The sequence below is a fragment of the Aethalodelphis obliquidens genome, unplaced genomic scaffold (assembly GCF_003676395.1).
Source record: "Aethalodelphis obliquidens isolate GAN/ISIS:26980383/991018 unplaced genomic scaffold, ASM367639v1 scaffold131, whole genome shotgun sequence".
In the NCBI taxonomy this organism is placed as follows: Eukaryota; Metazoa; Chordata; class Mammalia; order Artiodactyla; family Delphinidae; genus Aethalodelphis; species Aethalodelphis obliquidens.
The window spans coordinates 320,151-334,028 of NW_020838075.1; the positions used below are offsets into that span (position 1 = coordinate 320,151).

A 13,878-nucleotide genomic window follows, 5' to 3' on the forward strand; every position below is an offset into this window, starting at 1 on the left:
TAGTCAAGGGCAAATCTCATCTCCACACTTAATCTTTGGCAGGAGGGTGTAGGCGTGACTGTACTATGATTGAAGTAGTTTGCAAAATTCTGAAGGGTTTTCTTAGAGCGTGGGAGTCCTTCAGGCCATGGTCCATGAGGCCCGAGCAAGCAGCCCTGACCTGACCCACGTACCGGGCTTGCCTTCCAGCTTCCAGCCCTCCAGCACGGAGTCTAGAAGGAGGAACTAGAGTGTGTCGGGGACCACAGGCAGGGGTGGGGCTGTGACGTGAGGGCGGGAGGGCGGGGCTGGTGGCAGGTGAGCTGCCAGGTCTCCCAGGCTCCAATCACTCTGGAGACTGAGCCATGGGGGGAAAACAGGACCAGAACGAGGTCTACGGTGAGGCTGGGGGCAAGGCTGGGGTGGGGGCCCAGGACCCGGCGAGGGAGGGGAGGCCTGCTCCGGGGAACGGTGGCTGGGCCGGCACCAGGGAGAGGAGCTGAGGGGAGTCGTGGTCCCCGAGGGGAGGGCCCAGGAAACAGCTGATGGAAGGAGACAGAGTCAGGGTCCTCGGAGGAGGATGGGGTGCAGGGGCTGGGAGCCATTGCTGAGGGGCCTTTGGGGTGTGAAGCTGGGGTCTGCGTGAGGAGGGGCACTGGAGTCCCTGGGACGAGGGGGTGATGTCACACCTGGACTCTGGGCCCCTCAGGCCAGGGCCCCGGGAAGCAGAGCCTGAAGGAGGCAGGGTCAGGGTCCTGAGCAGAGGAAGGGGCTCAGGGGCTGGGAGGAGTGAGCTGGGCTCTGGGCCGCTGTCAGGAGGGACAGCTTGGGGTCCCTGAGAAGGAGGCAGACTTTCAGCCTGGACTCTGGGTCTCTGAGGGGAAAAGGCGCTGGGGATCTGCCTGCCGGGGTCTGTGAGGAGTGGCGGCGGAGGGGGTTCTGCTGGGGGTCCCTGAGAGGAGTAGGGGCTGCAGATCTTGGTGGAGAGAGAGGGCTGGGGACCAGCCCCCTGGGTTCTCTGCTAGGAGGGAGTCTATCTCAGAGTGGGTTAGGAAGAGGGGCAGCAGAGTTCTGGGGCTCCTGTGAAGGGTAAGGCCTGAGGAGAAGGAGCGGGCAGCCTGTCTCCAGCATCTCTGTGAGGGGCAAAGGCTGGGGGGCTGCCCCGAGGGGTCCTGAGGACAAGGGCAGGGGGCAGGGTGGAGGGGTCTACAGGGAGGGGGAGCTGGGACCAGCCTCTGGGATCCCTTTGAGCAGTGAGGGCTAGGGAAGGAAGGAACCCCAGGGGAGGGACCTTCCAGAGGCGAGGCTTGGTCCGAAGGGAGTAGAGGAGGGAGCAATGGGGACACTCCACAAACTTCCTGGAGCAGCTTTGGGTCAATCATCAACATTGCGTCTGAGAACCACGGAGGGACAAGGGTCCAGAGCACCTGGGAGAATGGACCGCACCCCTTTCCACGCTCTGGCTCGGCCCTCTGTCCTCCCTCCTCCCCGCCCACACCGGACCCTGGCTGCCTGGCCTCACTTCCTCCCTGTGTGTACTCAGGGAGGACCAGGAACAGGACGGGCCACAAGCTGCCCAGCTCAGGTGTCACCCTGACTGCTCTCCCAGAGACTGGCAGTAGCCTGGGGACTAAGCTCCCTTCCGGGTGGGGGTCTACAGCGCCCCCCGCCCAGTCCCTGCGGGAATCGATGACTTTGGCTGAGGGCCTTGAGGTGTGACCCGTAAATGACCCATAAAAAGCTGCCCTTTCCCCTCCCTCCAAGGCCGCCCGGTTGGAGTTCACAGTGATCAGTGCAGCTGCTGACCAAGCCTTGCTCCTACCTTTCCTGTTCTCTACTTTCCCCTCCTGCCAGCCCTGCCCCTGTCTATCTCCCCCCAGACTCCTGAGGGCCAGGTAGGACCCTGGTGCAGGGTAGCTCCTGCTGTGGGGAAGGGTCTGGAGGGACTGGAAATGGGGGGAGAGACCCCTCTCAATGCCTCACTCTCCACACTCCTCCCCTTGCCCTTCAGGGAAACCAGCCAAATATGACCCCTCCTTCCGAGGCCCCATCAAGAACAGGTGAGTTCTGGGCGCTGTGCTGCTGGCCAGGGGGGCGGATGGGGGCGGTGTCTGGGTTTTGCTTCGTATTTGCTGAAATATTGGTAAGAAACTTGTGAGGAAAAAACCTCCTGCCCCAGGAGGGTGGTGGCCCTGGGGAGACTGTTGTGAGTGGAGGGGCCACAAGGGGGCCTCCCGACTGCTGGTGATGTTCTGTGTCTTGGCCTGGGAGCTGGCTACACAGGCATGTGTCCTTTGGGAAAATTCATCCAGCTGAACACTTCTGAACTGTGCCCTTTCCTGTTTTAAACTTCAGAAGGAAGTTTACCCACCCAGAAAAAGGTTTTCTTAAAGAGAATAAAATGAAAGCTACCTATGCCTACTTTCCAGCATCCCCCAACTCTCCAAAGCACGACTCCTCCAGACCATGCTACCCCCCCCTCCCCAGCATCCCCTCTCCAAAGGTTTCCCCCATTTCTCTCCAAGGAGCTGCACAGATATCATCTGCTGTGTCCTCTTCTTCCTCTTCATTCTGGGTTACATCGCCGTGGGGCTTGTGGGTGAGTTTCTGGCAGTGCAGAGCTGGGCAGTGGCTGGGGGACATTATTGTCCCAAGGAGGGACCACACCCACAGCCTTTCCCTCTTAAGTCCCTGCCGCACTCCAGTGATTCATCTGTGTGTCTCTGTCTCCAGCCTGGGTGTATGGAGACCCCCAGCAAGTCCTCTACCCCAGGAACTCTACTGGGGCCTATTGCGGGATCGGGGAAAACAAGTGAGTATGAAGGCAAGAAGAGGGGGCAGGAGGGAGATGAGATGGGGGATGGGTAGGGGACCACTCCACCTCAGCCTCCCTGAATCTCACCAGTCCAGGCCACGTAGAACAGCCTCCACTGCTGGCCAGTGGCTTCTGAATCCTCCTAGAATTAGGAGGCAGCAAAGAGTCATGGTTAAACGCACAGGTTTTAGGGTTCAGAGATGGTCATTTGAATCCCCAACTGGGCTAAGTAAGTTCTGGTTTGTGACCTCCGGCAAGGTACTCAATATCTCTGAACTTTGATTTCTTCTTCTGAAACACAAGGATGATTCCAGAAGCAAGACTATCAGTCCCAGCATGCAGGAAACGTTCAGTAAATAATAAAAGCACTAACCTTTATATGGCATTCCAGGCAGGCAGTGTACTCTACACACACAAACTCATCTAAACCTTGTGAGGTAGGTGCTATAATTTTACATGTGATGGAACTGAGGCAGTGAGTGGTTAGATGACTTATTCAAGGTCATAAAGCTGGCTCCAGAGTTCAAGCTCTTAACCATTTTGTTAGCAGTGGAGATGCTGAATTACTCTGGGCAATCTTTCAGGTGTTTCCCATACCTCCCCAGCTGAGCTGAGCTTCCAGAGGCCAGGAACTGGGCCCATTGCACTCTTTTTTTTGTTTTTTTGGTGTTTTTTTTGCGGTACACGGGCCTCTCACTCTTGTGGCCTCTCCCGTTGCGGAGCGCAGACTCAGCGGCCATGGCTCACGGGCCCAGCCGCTCCGCGGGATGTGGGATCTGCCCGGACCGGGACACGAACCCGTGTCCCCTGAATCGGCAGGCGGACTCTCAACCACTGCGCCACCAGGGAAGCCGCCCATTGCACTCTTGAGGCACAGCCCTGGCAGTCCCTCTCTTTCCCCAAGGCTTGACCAAGCCCTTATGCATACGCTTCCTTCTCTCCTACAGAGATAAACCATATCTCCTATACTTCAACATCTTCAGCTGCGTCCTAACCACCAACATCATCACGATCGCCCAGAATGGCCTGGCGTGCCCCACACCCCAGGTCAGAGTCTAGGACCTGCCTCTGTCCCCAGATCTCCCCCAGGGTCTGGATACCAGCCCCTCAGCACGCTCTCTGCCCCCAGGTGTGTGTGTCCTCCTGCCCAGAGGTCCCATGGACTGTGGAAACGGACCAGCTCTCACAGTCGGTTGGGCAGGTCTTCTATGCAGCAAATAGGAACTTTTGTCTGCCAGGGGTGCCTGGGGACATGGTGAGTGCTGTTCCCAATGTCATTGCTAAGGAGGGTCCATAATGAGGGAGGGTGGGAGGGGGAGTTGGGTAGATGATCGTGGTGATAGAAAGGGGACTCACTCCTTCATCTTGCTCTGTGTCTGTGTGTCTGTCTGTCCTCCCCCCACCCTCCAGCAAGTGCTCCAAAGCCTGAGACAGGAGCTCTGCCCCAGTTTCCTCCTCCCTTCCACTCCAGGTGAGAAGCCACATTCCTTCCTCAGACATCATCCAGTCCTAGATTTTTTTCCCTCAAACAAGGGAACCAGGCTCAGAGAGAGGCAAGTCACACAGCTTGTCTGTGACAAAATCGGAATGAGCACCAGGTCTTCGTTTTTTTTCTCTGCTGCATGACCATCCTACAGTCAGATCACCAGTGCTTATTATGTACCTGCTGTGTGCTAGGTACCGGGGACAGGTGAAGCGAAGATGAAAACTGCTCCCCTTTTGGACTACATCCTAGGTGGTGAGATCAGAGATGTTCACGAAGCGATTGCATGAGATTGCCACGAGAACATACGTGGATGAATGTACACACATGCATTTATGTGCAGGCACAGGAAACAGACTGGAAGGATGTTCACCCAAATGTTAAAGTGACTGCGCTGGGTGGTGGGATCACAGTTGACTTTTTTTTTTTGCTCTTTTTCCCAAAATTTTTTTTTTTTTTTTTTGTGGTATGCGGGCCTCTCACTGTTGTGGCCTCTCCCGTTGCGGGGCACAGGCTCCGGATGCACAGGCTCAGCGGCCATGGCTCACAGGCCCAGTCGCTCCACGGCATGTGGGATCCTCCCGGACCGGGGCACGAACCCGTGTCCCCTGCATCGGCAGGTGGACTCTCAACCACTGCAGCACCTGGGAAGCCCTTACATGTTATTTTTAATAGAAAAAAAAAATGTAACTATAACATGAGAAAAGATATCCAGCTCTCAGTAGGTACAATAGGAAGTATCTCCAATGAGTGCTCCAGGGTCAGATAGATCTGGATTTAAATTCCAGCACTTTCCAGCTGTGTGGTCTTAGGAAAATGACTCAACCTCTCTGAGCCTTGTTTCCTCATCTTTAGAATGTAAATGCAAAGCAAGTCTGCCTGGCAAAGCTGTTGTGAGGGTCAAGATAAATGGCTCTGTAGGCACATAATAGGGGCCACAGGAGATAGGGGTGGGGCCAGAAGGCTTCCTGGAGGGGGTGAGATGGAGATGGAGCTGAACAGGGCATCATGGATGGGATTTCTGGAGGAGGAAGCACAAAGGTACAGAGGGGAAGGGAAAGTGGCTGGGCTCAGACGATGGGGCCTTAAAGCCTGGCCGTGAGCGTGGGCACTCTCCAGGGCAAGGCATCTGGAGGTGTCTGGGCAGCAGAGTGACCTAGAGCCCTGGAATGCCAAGGTCCGGGCTGTGCCGTGTCTCCCGGGCACTCTGGCAGGGGCTGGATTGAAGGGTGGCAGGGGTGGGCGTGGAGGTGCTGTAAGAGGCAGGCCAGAGGACAGGAGGGTCTGAACCCAGGCAGTGGCAGGGTGGGCAGGAAGGAGCATTAAGAGACAGTGAAGGAAGCATGGGCTCCTGGACCAGGAGCTCCCTTTCGGCTGTGGAATCAAGAGCAGCCCTCTGAGTGGGGCAGAGCCCTTCTCAACTCTGTCCCTAAGGGCACGACGGGCTGGGGCGGGGGCCAGAGACTTTCAAGACAAACTCTGGGCCCTCCCACCCAGTCGCCCGGTTCTCTCCCTCCAGCTCTGGGGCGTTGTTTTCCATGGTCCAATAGTACTGTGCCTGAGCTCCCAGGGATCTCCAACACGTCCATCGCCCAGGGCATCAGGTGGGCATTCCCTTGCCCCTACATCTCTGTCCCGCTCCCCCTTCCCACTCACAGCCCCATCTGACTCTGTCTCTCCCCACCAGTGGTCTTCTTGACAGCCTCAACGCCCGTGACATCAGTGTCAAGATCTTTGAAGACTTTGCCCAATCCTGGTATTGGATTCTTATGTGAGTCACCACATTCCCCTGCTCTCTCGTCCTTCCCTTCCCCCGACTCTGACCCTCTATCCCTTAGCCCACCGTCTGAAACAGAGCCTTTGGGCAGGGGAGGTGGAGCCAGAGCTCAGAATGGATCCCAAGTCCAACAGGATTTATAAGAGAAAGCGTGTGGGGGGGTTCTGATCTGGGGACATTGGGATTTGAGGTAAGGTATTTGGGGGCCTCTGAAAGGGGAAAGGTATGGGGGATGTGGGGTGACCCTCACCTATGTTTCCCTGCCCGCAGTGCCCTAGGCGTGGCTCTGGTCCTGAGCCTGCTGTTTATTCTGCTTCTGCGCCTGGTGGCCGGGCCGCTGGTGTTTGTGCTGATCATAGGGGTGCTGGGCGTGCTGGCGTACGGCATCTATCACTCCTGGGAGGAATACCGCGTACTGCGGGACAAGGGTGCCTCCATCTCCCAGCTGGGCTTCACCACCAACCTCAGCGCCTACAGCAGCGTTCAGGAGACCTGGCTAGCAGCCCGTGAGTGCCCTGCCCACCCATGAACCACCAGCCACCCAAGGGCTGCCCTGGCCATGACCCAGGCCACTCTGCCCCCTGTCCACCCTCAGTGATCGTGCTGGCCGTGCTTGAAGGCATCCTGCTACTGGTGCTCATCTTCCTGCGGCAACGGATTCGCATCGCCATCGCCCTCCTGGAGGAAGCCAGCAGGTCAGGGCCCATGTGGGAAGGAGAAGGGGCAGAGGGTAGGGGGGTGGGCCCAGGATGGGAATGCTGGAAAGGTGGCAGAGCACTGGAGGAGAAAGGCAGCATAGCACAGTGATTAACATTGCTGTGCGGCTTGGCCTTTCTGCACCTCAGTTTAACCATCTGTAAAATGGGGGTAATAATAGTTCCTACCTTGTAGGGTTTTCATAAGGATTAAGTTAATTAGTGTCTTGTCAAGTGCCTAAAACATGAAACAAGCCCTTACTCACCCTGAAGCTGCCCCTGGTGGCTTCTCTGTGGCTCTAGTTTCCTCTAAAGTCCCCTTGAGCCTGATTTATTCAGTTCAGTTCTTTTAGGGAGCTCCTGCTATGTGCCCAGCCTGTGCCAGGGTCAGCACCGTGAGAGGATGGGTGGGGACTGGGGGGGCTAGCTTCACTCGTGTACTGCTCTCATCTCCCTGAAGAGCTGTAGGACAGATGATGTCTACCATGTTCTACCCGTTGTTCACCTTTGTCCTGCTGCTCGTCTGCATTGCCTACTGGGCCATGACTGCTCTGTATCCTTTGCCCACATGACTGGGCCCTCCTGGAGCCCTTGGGGGTGGAGGGCAGGGCAATACTTTTGTAGACAGTATGCCTTAGTGTGATTGGAAGAAGGCACCCCTTCCTCCCAGCAGACACAGCCCCGCCTTGAAAGAGCAGGCACAGGCTGAATCTCAGCCCCTCTGTGCAGTGAACAACCTGCTCAAGCTCCTGGGAAGGGGTTGCTGAGGAGGGGAACTGTGGAGGCCCCCGTGTCACCATGCTTTCCTTGACTCCCCTCTGGGTACCTGGCCACATCTGGGCAACCCCAGTACGTGTTCTGGGCGCCCAACATCAGCTTGTCCGGCTGTGAGAATGTGCCAATGAATACATCATGCAACCCCATGGTGAGGATTTGGGGTGGATGTGGAGGGGCACCAGTAGGGCTGAGGGGACCTTAGAGAACAACTGGTTCAAATCCCTCATTGTGCAGAGGAGACTGAGGACCAGAGACGGCAAGGGGCTCACTCACGGGTCACAGAGCAGGCCCCTAGCAGAGCCAGAAAGGGAGTCTGTCTGCAGACTCCAGATCTCCCGCTGAGCCACCCATTGTGCTGCAAGAGGATGCGTGCTGTGCCCCAGGGCAGGACCACGCCCTGGGGCAGGTGGATCTCAGAACTTCTCCATCCCTCCCCAGGACATTCCTCTGCCTAGAGAACCATTAACCACTTCACCCTTTCAGTCTCAGTCTGCTCACCTGTAAAATGGAGATAATCTTAGTATCTGTGCCTCAGCATGGCCGTGGCCGTGGCCATGGCCGAGAAAATTAAAGGACACTGGGCACATGAAAGTATAATGGCTGGCACCTGATAAGAGCTGATAACTGTAGATGGGTTTTGTTTAGGTTATCTTTAGTTAGGCTTCCTCAGAACACACTGTTCTAGGCGATAAGTAGGTGGGCTCCCTGGGGGCCTGGGAGAGTAGCTGCTACCCCAAACTCTCCCCTGTGATGTTCCCAGGAAGTGAGGCTGCACTGCTGGGTATTTACTGTCAAAGCTTTCATGTGGCCACCGCATCAGAACTGGGACCATGGGCTGTGCCCACAGGCGTCAGCCCCACTCTAAAAAAGGAGAGGGAGGTCGTTTACATTTAAGAAGGACCCATTATGTGCCAGGCACTGGCTATACAAAGCCCCAAATGAAGTACTTCTTGCTTTCAACTTGCTTATGCCCTAGCGGTGGGGACTGACGCAAACCCACAATTACATACAAAGTGGAAAGTGGTTATAAATTCTTGTTATAAAATTTCAAACAGAGCAGTCCCTCCCTTAGGAAGCTTGCACAAGCCTCTTAGATGGCCTCATCCACCAGAGGGCAGACAGCAGAAGCAAGAACTACAATCCTGCAGCCTGTGGAAGGAAAACCACATTCACAGGAAGATAGACAAGACGAAAAGGCAGAGGACTATGTACCAGATGAAGGAACAAGATAAAACTCCAGAAAAACAGCTAACTGAAGTGGAGATAGGCAATCTTCCAGAAAAAAAATTCAGAATAATGATAGTGAAGATGATCCAGGACCTCGGAAAAACAATGGAGGCAAAGATGGAGAAGATGCAAGAAATGTTTAACAAAGACCTAGAATTAAAGAACAAACACCTAAAAAAAAAAAAAAAAAAAAGAACAAACACCTAGAAGAATTAAAGAACAAACAAACAGAGATGAACAATACAATAACTGAAATGAAAAATACACTAGAAGGAATCAATAGCAGAATAACTGAGGCAGAAGAATGGATAAGTGACCTGGAAGACAGAATGGTGGAATTCACTGCCACAGAACAGAATAAAGAAAAAAGAATGAAAATAAATGAAGACAGCCTAAAGACCTCTGGGACAACATTAAACACAACATTCACATTACAGGGGTCCCAGAAGGAGAAGAGAGAGAGAAAGAACCCAAGAAAATATTTGAAGAGATTATAGTCAAAACTTCCCTAACATGGGAAAGGAAATAGCCACCCAAGTCCAGGAAGCCCTCCAAGTCCATCCATGTTGCTGTAAATGGCAACATTTCATTCCTTTTTATGGCTGAGTAGTATTCCGTTGTATTTATGTACCACATCTTCTTTATCCATTCATCTGTTGATGGACACTTAGATTGCTTCCATACCTTAGCAATTGGAAATAATGCTGCTATGAACATTGGGTGCATGTGTCTCTTCCAATTAGTGGTTTTGGGGTGTTTTTTTTTCAGGTGTACAGCCAGAAGTGGAATTGCTGGGTCATATGGTAGTTCTATTTTTAGCTTTTTGAGACACTTCTCACACTGCTTTCCACAGTGACTGCGCCAATTTACTTTCCCATCAGCAGTGTACAAGTGTTGCCTCTTCCTCACATCCTTGCCAACATTTGTTGTGTTCTTTTTGATGATGGCCATTCTGACAGGTGTGAGGTGATATCTCATTGTGGTTTTGATTTGCATTTCCCTGATGATTAGCGATGTTGAGCATCTTTCCATGTGCCTGTTGGCCGTCTGCATTTCCTCTTTGGAAAAATGTCTATTCAGTTCTTCTGTCCATTTTTTTTTTAATATATTTATTTATTTATGGCTGAGTTGGGTCTTTGTTGTTGTGCGCAGGCTTTCTCTAGTTGCAGCAAGTGGGGGCTACTCTTCGTTGAGGTGCTCAGGCTTCTCATTGTGGCGGCTTCTCTTGTTGCAGAGCACAGGCTCTAGGCGCGCGGGCTTCAGTAGTTGTGGCGCACGGGCTTTTGAGCACAGGCTCGGTAGTTGTGGCTCACGGGCTTAGTTGATCCGCGGCATGTGGGATCTTCCTGGACCAGGGCTTGAACCCATGTCCCCTGCATTGCCAGGCGGATTCTTAACCACTGTACCACCAGGGAAGCCCCGTTCTGCCCATTTTTAAATCAGGTTGTTTGTGTTTTTCATGTTGAGTTGTATGAGCTGTTTTTACATGTTGGATATTAATCCCTTATTGGTCGTATCATTTGCAAATATTTTCTCCCATTCAGTAGGTTGTCTTTTCATTTTTTGATGGTTTCCTTTGCTGTGCAAAAGCTTTTAAGATTAATTAAATCCCATTTGTTTATTTCCTCTGCTTTAAGAGACGAATCTGTGTTTTTTACTTTTTATTAGGGAAATTTTCAGACACACACAAACATGGAGAATCCCTGTACTCAGATTCCATAACCTTCAGCCTTCTGTTCTTGTTTCATCTATTTCCCTACCCATCCCCCACCCCTTGCAATTTTAAAAAATTATTTGTTTATTTGGCTGCGCTAGGTCTTAGTTGCAGCACGTGGGATCTTCATTGTCACGTGCAGGATCTTCATTGCCATATGCAGGATCTTCGTTGCAGCATGCAAGATCTTCAGTTGCAGCATGCAGACTTCTTAGTTGCGGCATGCAGACTCTTAGTTGCAGCATGTGAACTCTTAGTTGTGGCATGCATGTGGGATCTAGTTCCTTGACCAAGGATTGAACCTGGGCCCCCTGCATTGGGAGCATGGAGTCTTAACCACTGGACCACCAGAGAAGTCCCCCGTGCAATTTATTTTTCTTGAGTTTTTGTTTGTTTGTTTGTTTTTGCGGTACGCAGGCCTCTCACTGTTGTGGCCTCTCCCGTTGCGGAGCACAGGCTTCGGACACGCAGGCTCAGCGGCCATGGCTCACGGGCCCAGCCGCTCCGCGGCATGTGGGATCTTCCCGGACCGGGGCACGAACCCGTGTCCCCTGCATTGGCAGGCGGACTCTCAACCACTGCGCCACCAGGGAAGCCCTCGAGTTTTTAAAGGCAAATTCTGAACATTGTGCCATTTCACCTTTAAATATATCGGGATGGATCTCAACAGATAAGGACTTTTAAAAAGCATAACCACTACACCATTATCACACCAAACAAAATTAATGGTTCCTTAGCATCATCTGATACCCAGTCTGTTCAATTTTGCTAGAAAGTGCTTTGGTTGAAGTTGCAGAGGCTGCTCTGGGAGGGGACAAGCTGTTCAAGTGCAAAGGAGAGCTAGGCATTGGTCACACTGCCTTCATACCATTAAGGCTTGGTCCACACGGCCTGGGAGCTCTTGTGCCGTCCAGAGACTGGAGACTGAAGGAAACTAATTACACTCACACAATAGGCAAGCTGAACCCTGTCTGAACCCAGAGATGGATCTCCTGGAAGGAATGGGTTTCCCCAGTTCTGGGGAGGCTGTTACCACCCTCTGCTCTGGGAAGGCAGGAGCTGGTTGGGAATGAGCCTCCTCTGCCTGCCTCCCCAGGACCAGCCGGTGAACTCCTCCTGCCCAGGGCTGATGTGCGTCTTCCAGGGCTACTTGTCCACAGGCCTAGTACAACGTTCTCTCTTCAACTTGCAAATCTACGGGGTCCTGGGGCTGTTCTGGACCATCAACTGGGTGCTAGCCCTGGGCCAGTGTGTCCTGGCTGGGGCCTTTGCCTCCTTCTACTGGGCCTTCCACAAGCCCCGGGACATCCCTACCTTTCCCCTGAGCTCTGCCTTCATGCGCACACTCCGGTAAGCCTGGGGCAGGGGGCTGGGAATTATGAACCCGGGAGTCCTCTGACTACCTCACTAACCCCTGTGCAGTTACCACACCGGGTCGCTAGCCTTTGGAGCCCTCATCTTGACCCTGGTGCAGATAGCCAGGGTCATCCTGGAGTACATTGACAACAAACTGAGAGGTGAGTCGAGGTTGGGGGCTGGGCAAGGCTAGGCTGATCGGCTGGACCCTTGGGCGCTGGAGCGGGAGCAGTATGCTGTCAGGGGCCAGTGCCCAAACATGAGCCCTCCTTACCCCCAGGAAGCCAGAACCCTGTGGCCCGCTGTATCATGTGCTGCTTCAAGTGCTGCCTCTGGTGTTTGGAAAAGTTTATCAAGTTCCTGAACCGCAATGCATACATCATGGTGAGCCCACTACACGAGCAACCCCTTGCTCTGGGGGCCCTGGATGCGGGTCTCCTACCCTGGCCTAGGTAAGCTCACCACAGGTAACCCTGAACTTTCCACCTCACCCAGATTGCCATCTACGGGAAGAATTTCTGCGTCTCAGCCAAAAACGCCTTCATGCTGCTCATGCGGAACATTGTCAGGTCAGGCTGTCGCCCCCCACCTCCGTGCTCTCCCACTCATAAGCATGCTGTGCTCAGAAGGGCCTTGAGCTGGGTTTAATCTCTGCTGCCTCCATCTTGAAATGTGAACAGTTTTTGTTTTGCATCTGTCACGGCCAATTATATAGCCAGTTCTACTCCCACCCCTGCCAGGCCTCTTACCCCCAACCTACCCCAACTCCTTGTACAGGGTGGTCGTCCTGGACAAAGTCACAGACCTGCTACTGTTCTTTGGGAAGCTGCTGGTGGTTGGAGGTGTTGGTAAGGACCAGGGCAGGGAGTTACAGAGGACAGGGGTGCTGGGCAGTTTAAGAGGTGACCTCAGAGGAGTGATGCTGACCTCCAGATCTCTCTCACAGGGGTCCTGTCCTTCTTTTTTTTCACCGGTCGCATCCAGGGACTGGGTAAAGACATTGAGAGTCCCCAACTCAACTACTACTGGCTGCCCATGATGGTGAGTGACACCCCCCAAACCCCCCAGCCCCACCTTCCACCCCACCCCATCCCCGACGCCCACTTCACCCTCCAACTCTCCAAAGGAACCCTAAGGGAAACCTTGCCTCTTGCAGACCTCCATCCTGGGGGCCTATGTCATTGCCAATGGCTTCTTCAGCGTTTTCGGCATGTGTGTGGACACTCTCTTCCTCTGTTTCTGTGAGTCACACCTCTACCTCCTCTCCTCAACTTAAAGGTACCAGATCATTCAGGCTTTTCTGGTGCTTCTAGAAACAGCGACCTCGTGAGTTACAGGAGCCAGAGGCTCTTCTAACATCCTCAGGGCAGGTGTTTGGGAAGAAAGGAGGGAGTGAGCTCCCAGGCTCCTGGGCTCTCCCAAGAAGGAACATTCCAGGGGAGAGGCCTCTGGTATCTTCCCCTAGAAAATCTGGGAAAGAAGTTAGCCACAGGACTCTTCCCAGTAGGTGGCTGTAGTGAGTGGGGATTTTCTCACCCTACTGTATGCGTTCATTCAGGGTTTCATGTGTACCGGGCTCTGCCCTAAGCAACTGACATGTGTTTTTTCCCTTAATCCTTATCACGCTGTGAAATATTTTTGACACCCCCCCACCTTTACAGATGAGGAAACTATTACATAACCTACCCAGGAGGTTGCAAAAACTGCCCCCCAAAATCAGCCCGTGGTGGCGCAGCCTGGAAACCAGGGAGCTGTCTCTTAGTCCCTGGTTTTCCCGGGGAGTGGGGTTGGCTCCCAACGGTGCGCTCTTATGAGTCTATGTCGTGCCGTAGTGGAAGACTTGGAGCGGAACGACGGTTCCGTGGACCGGCCCTACTACATGTCCAAGGCCCTTCTGAAGATTCTGGGCAAGAAGAACGAGGTGCCCCCAGGAGACAAGAGGAAGAAGTGAGAGGCGTAGCTCTGATCCAGGACTGCACGCCGCCTGTACAGCCTCACAGCCTCAACCCGCCTTCCAGATCTCGATTTTGTAGTAAAAAGATTTTATTAAAAGAC

At 53.6% G+C, this 13,878-nt stretch overlaps 1 protein-coding gene across 2 annotated transcripts; it reads left to right on the plus strand.

The window, feature by feature from the left end:
* Positions 1 to 327: 327 nt before the first annotated feature.
* Positions 328 to 13,848, plus strand: SLC44A4 (solute carrier family 44 member 4). 2 transcript variants are annotated; one of them, XM_027099474.1, is made up of 21 exons: positions 328 to 378; positions 1,991 to 2,039; positions 2,505 to 2,578; positions 2,713 to 2,791; positions 3,742 to 3,841; positions 3,924 to 4,049; positions 4,205 to 4,265; positions 5,797 to 5,881; positions 5,965 to 6,048; positions 6,325 to 6,560; positions 6,650 to 6,749; positions 7,210 to 7,302; positions 7,572 to 7,674; positions 11,564 to 11,817; positions 11,890 to 11,984; positions 12,104 to 12,207; positions 12,319 to 12,392; positions 12,601 to 12,671; positions 12,770 to 12,864; positions 12,980 to 13,064; positions 13,656 to 13,848. In XM_027099474.1, exons 1-21 carry the CDS (start codon positions 345 to 347, stop codon positions 13,772 to 13,774), a joined length of 2,121 nt encoding a protein of 706 aa, XP_026955275.1. In that variant the 5' UTR covers positions 328 to 344; the 3' UTR covers positions 13,775 to 13,848. The 2 variants fall into 2 exon arrangements, with proteins under 2 accessions (XP_026955275.1, XP_026955276.1); XM_027099475.1 differs by lacking the exon at positions 3,924 to 4,049 and having other exon boundaries at positions 345 to 378.
* The last annotated feature ends 30 nt before the right edge of the window (positions 13,849 to 13,878 follow it).

Coding starts and splice junctions, on each gene's coding strand:
- SLC44A4 (XM_027099474.1), top strand. CDS start 345: ATGGGGGGAAAACAGGACCAGAACGAGGTCTACG. Junction 3,842..3,923: donor TGGCGTGCCCCACACCCCAG/GTCAGAGTCTAG, acceptor CTCTGCCCCCAG/GTGTGTGTGTCCTCCTGCCC. Junction 12,393..12,600: donor CTCATGCGGAACATTGTCAG/GTCAGGCTGTCG, acceptor CTCCTTGTACAG/GGTGGTCGTCCTGGACAAAG.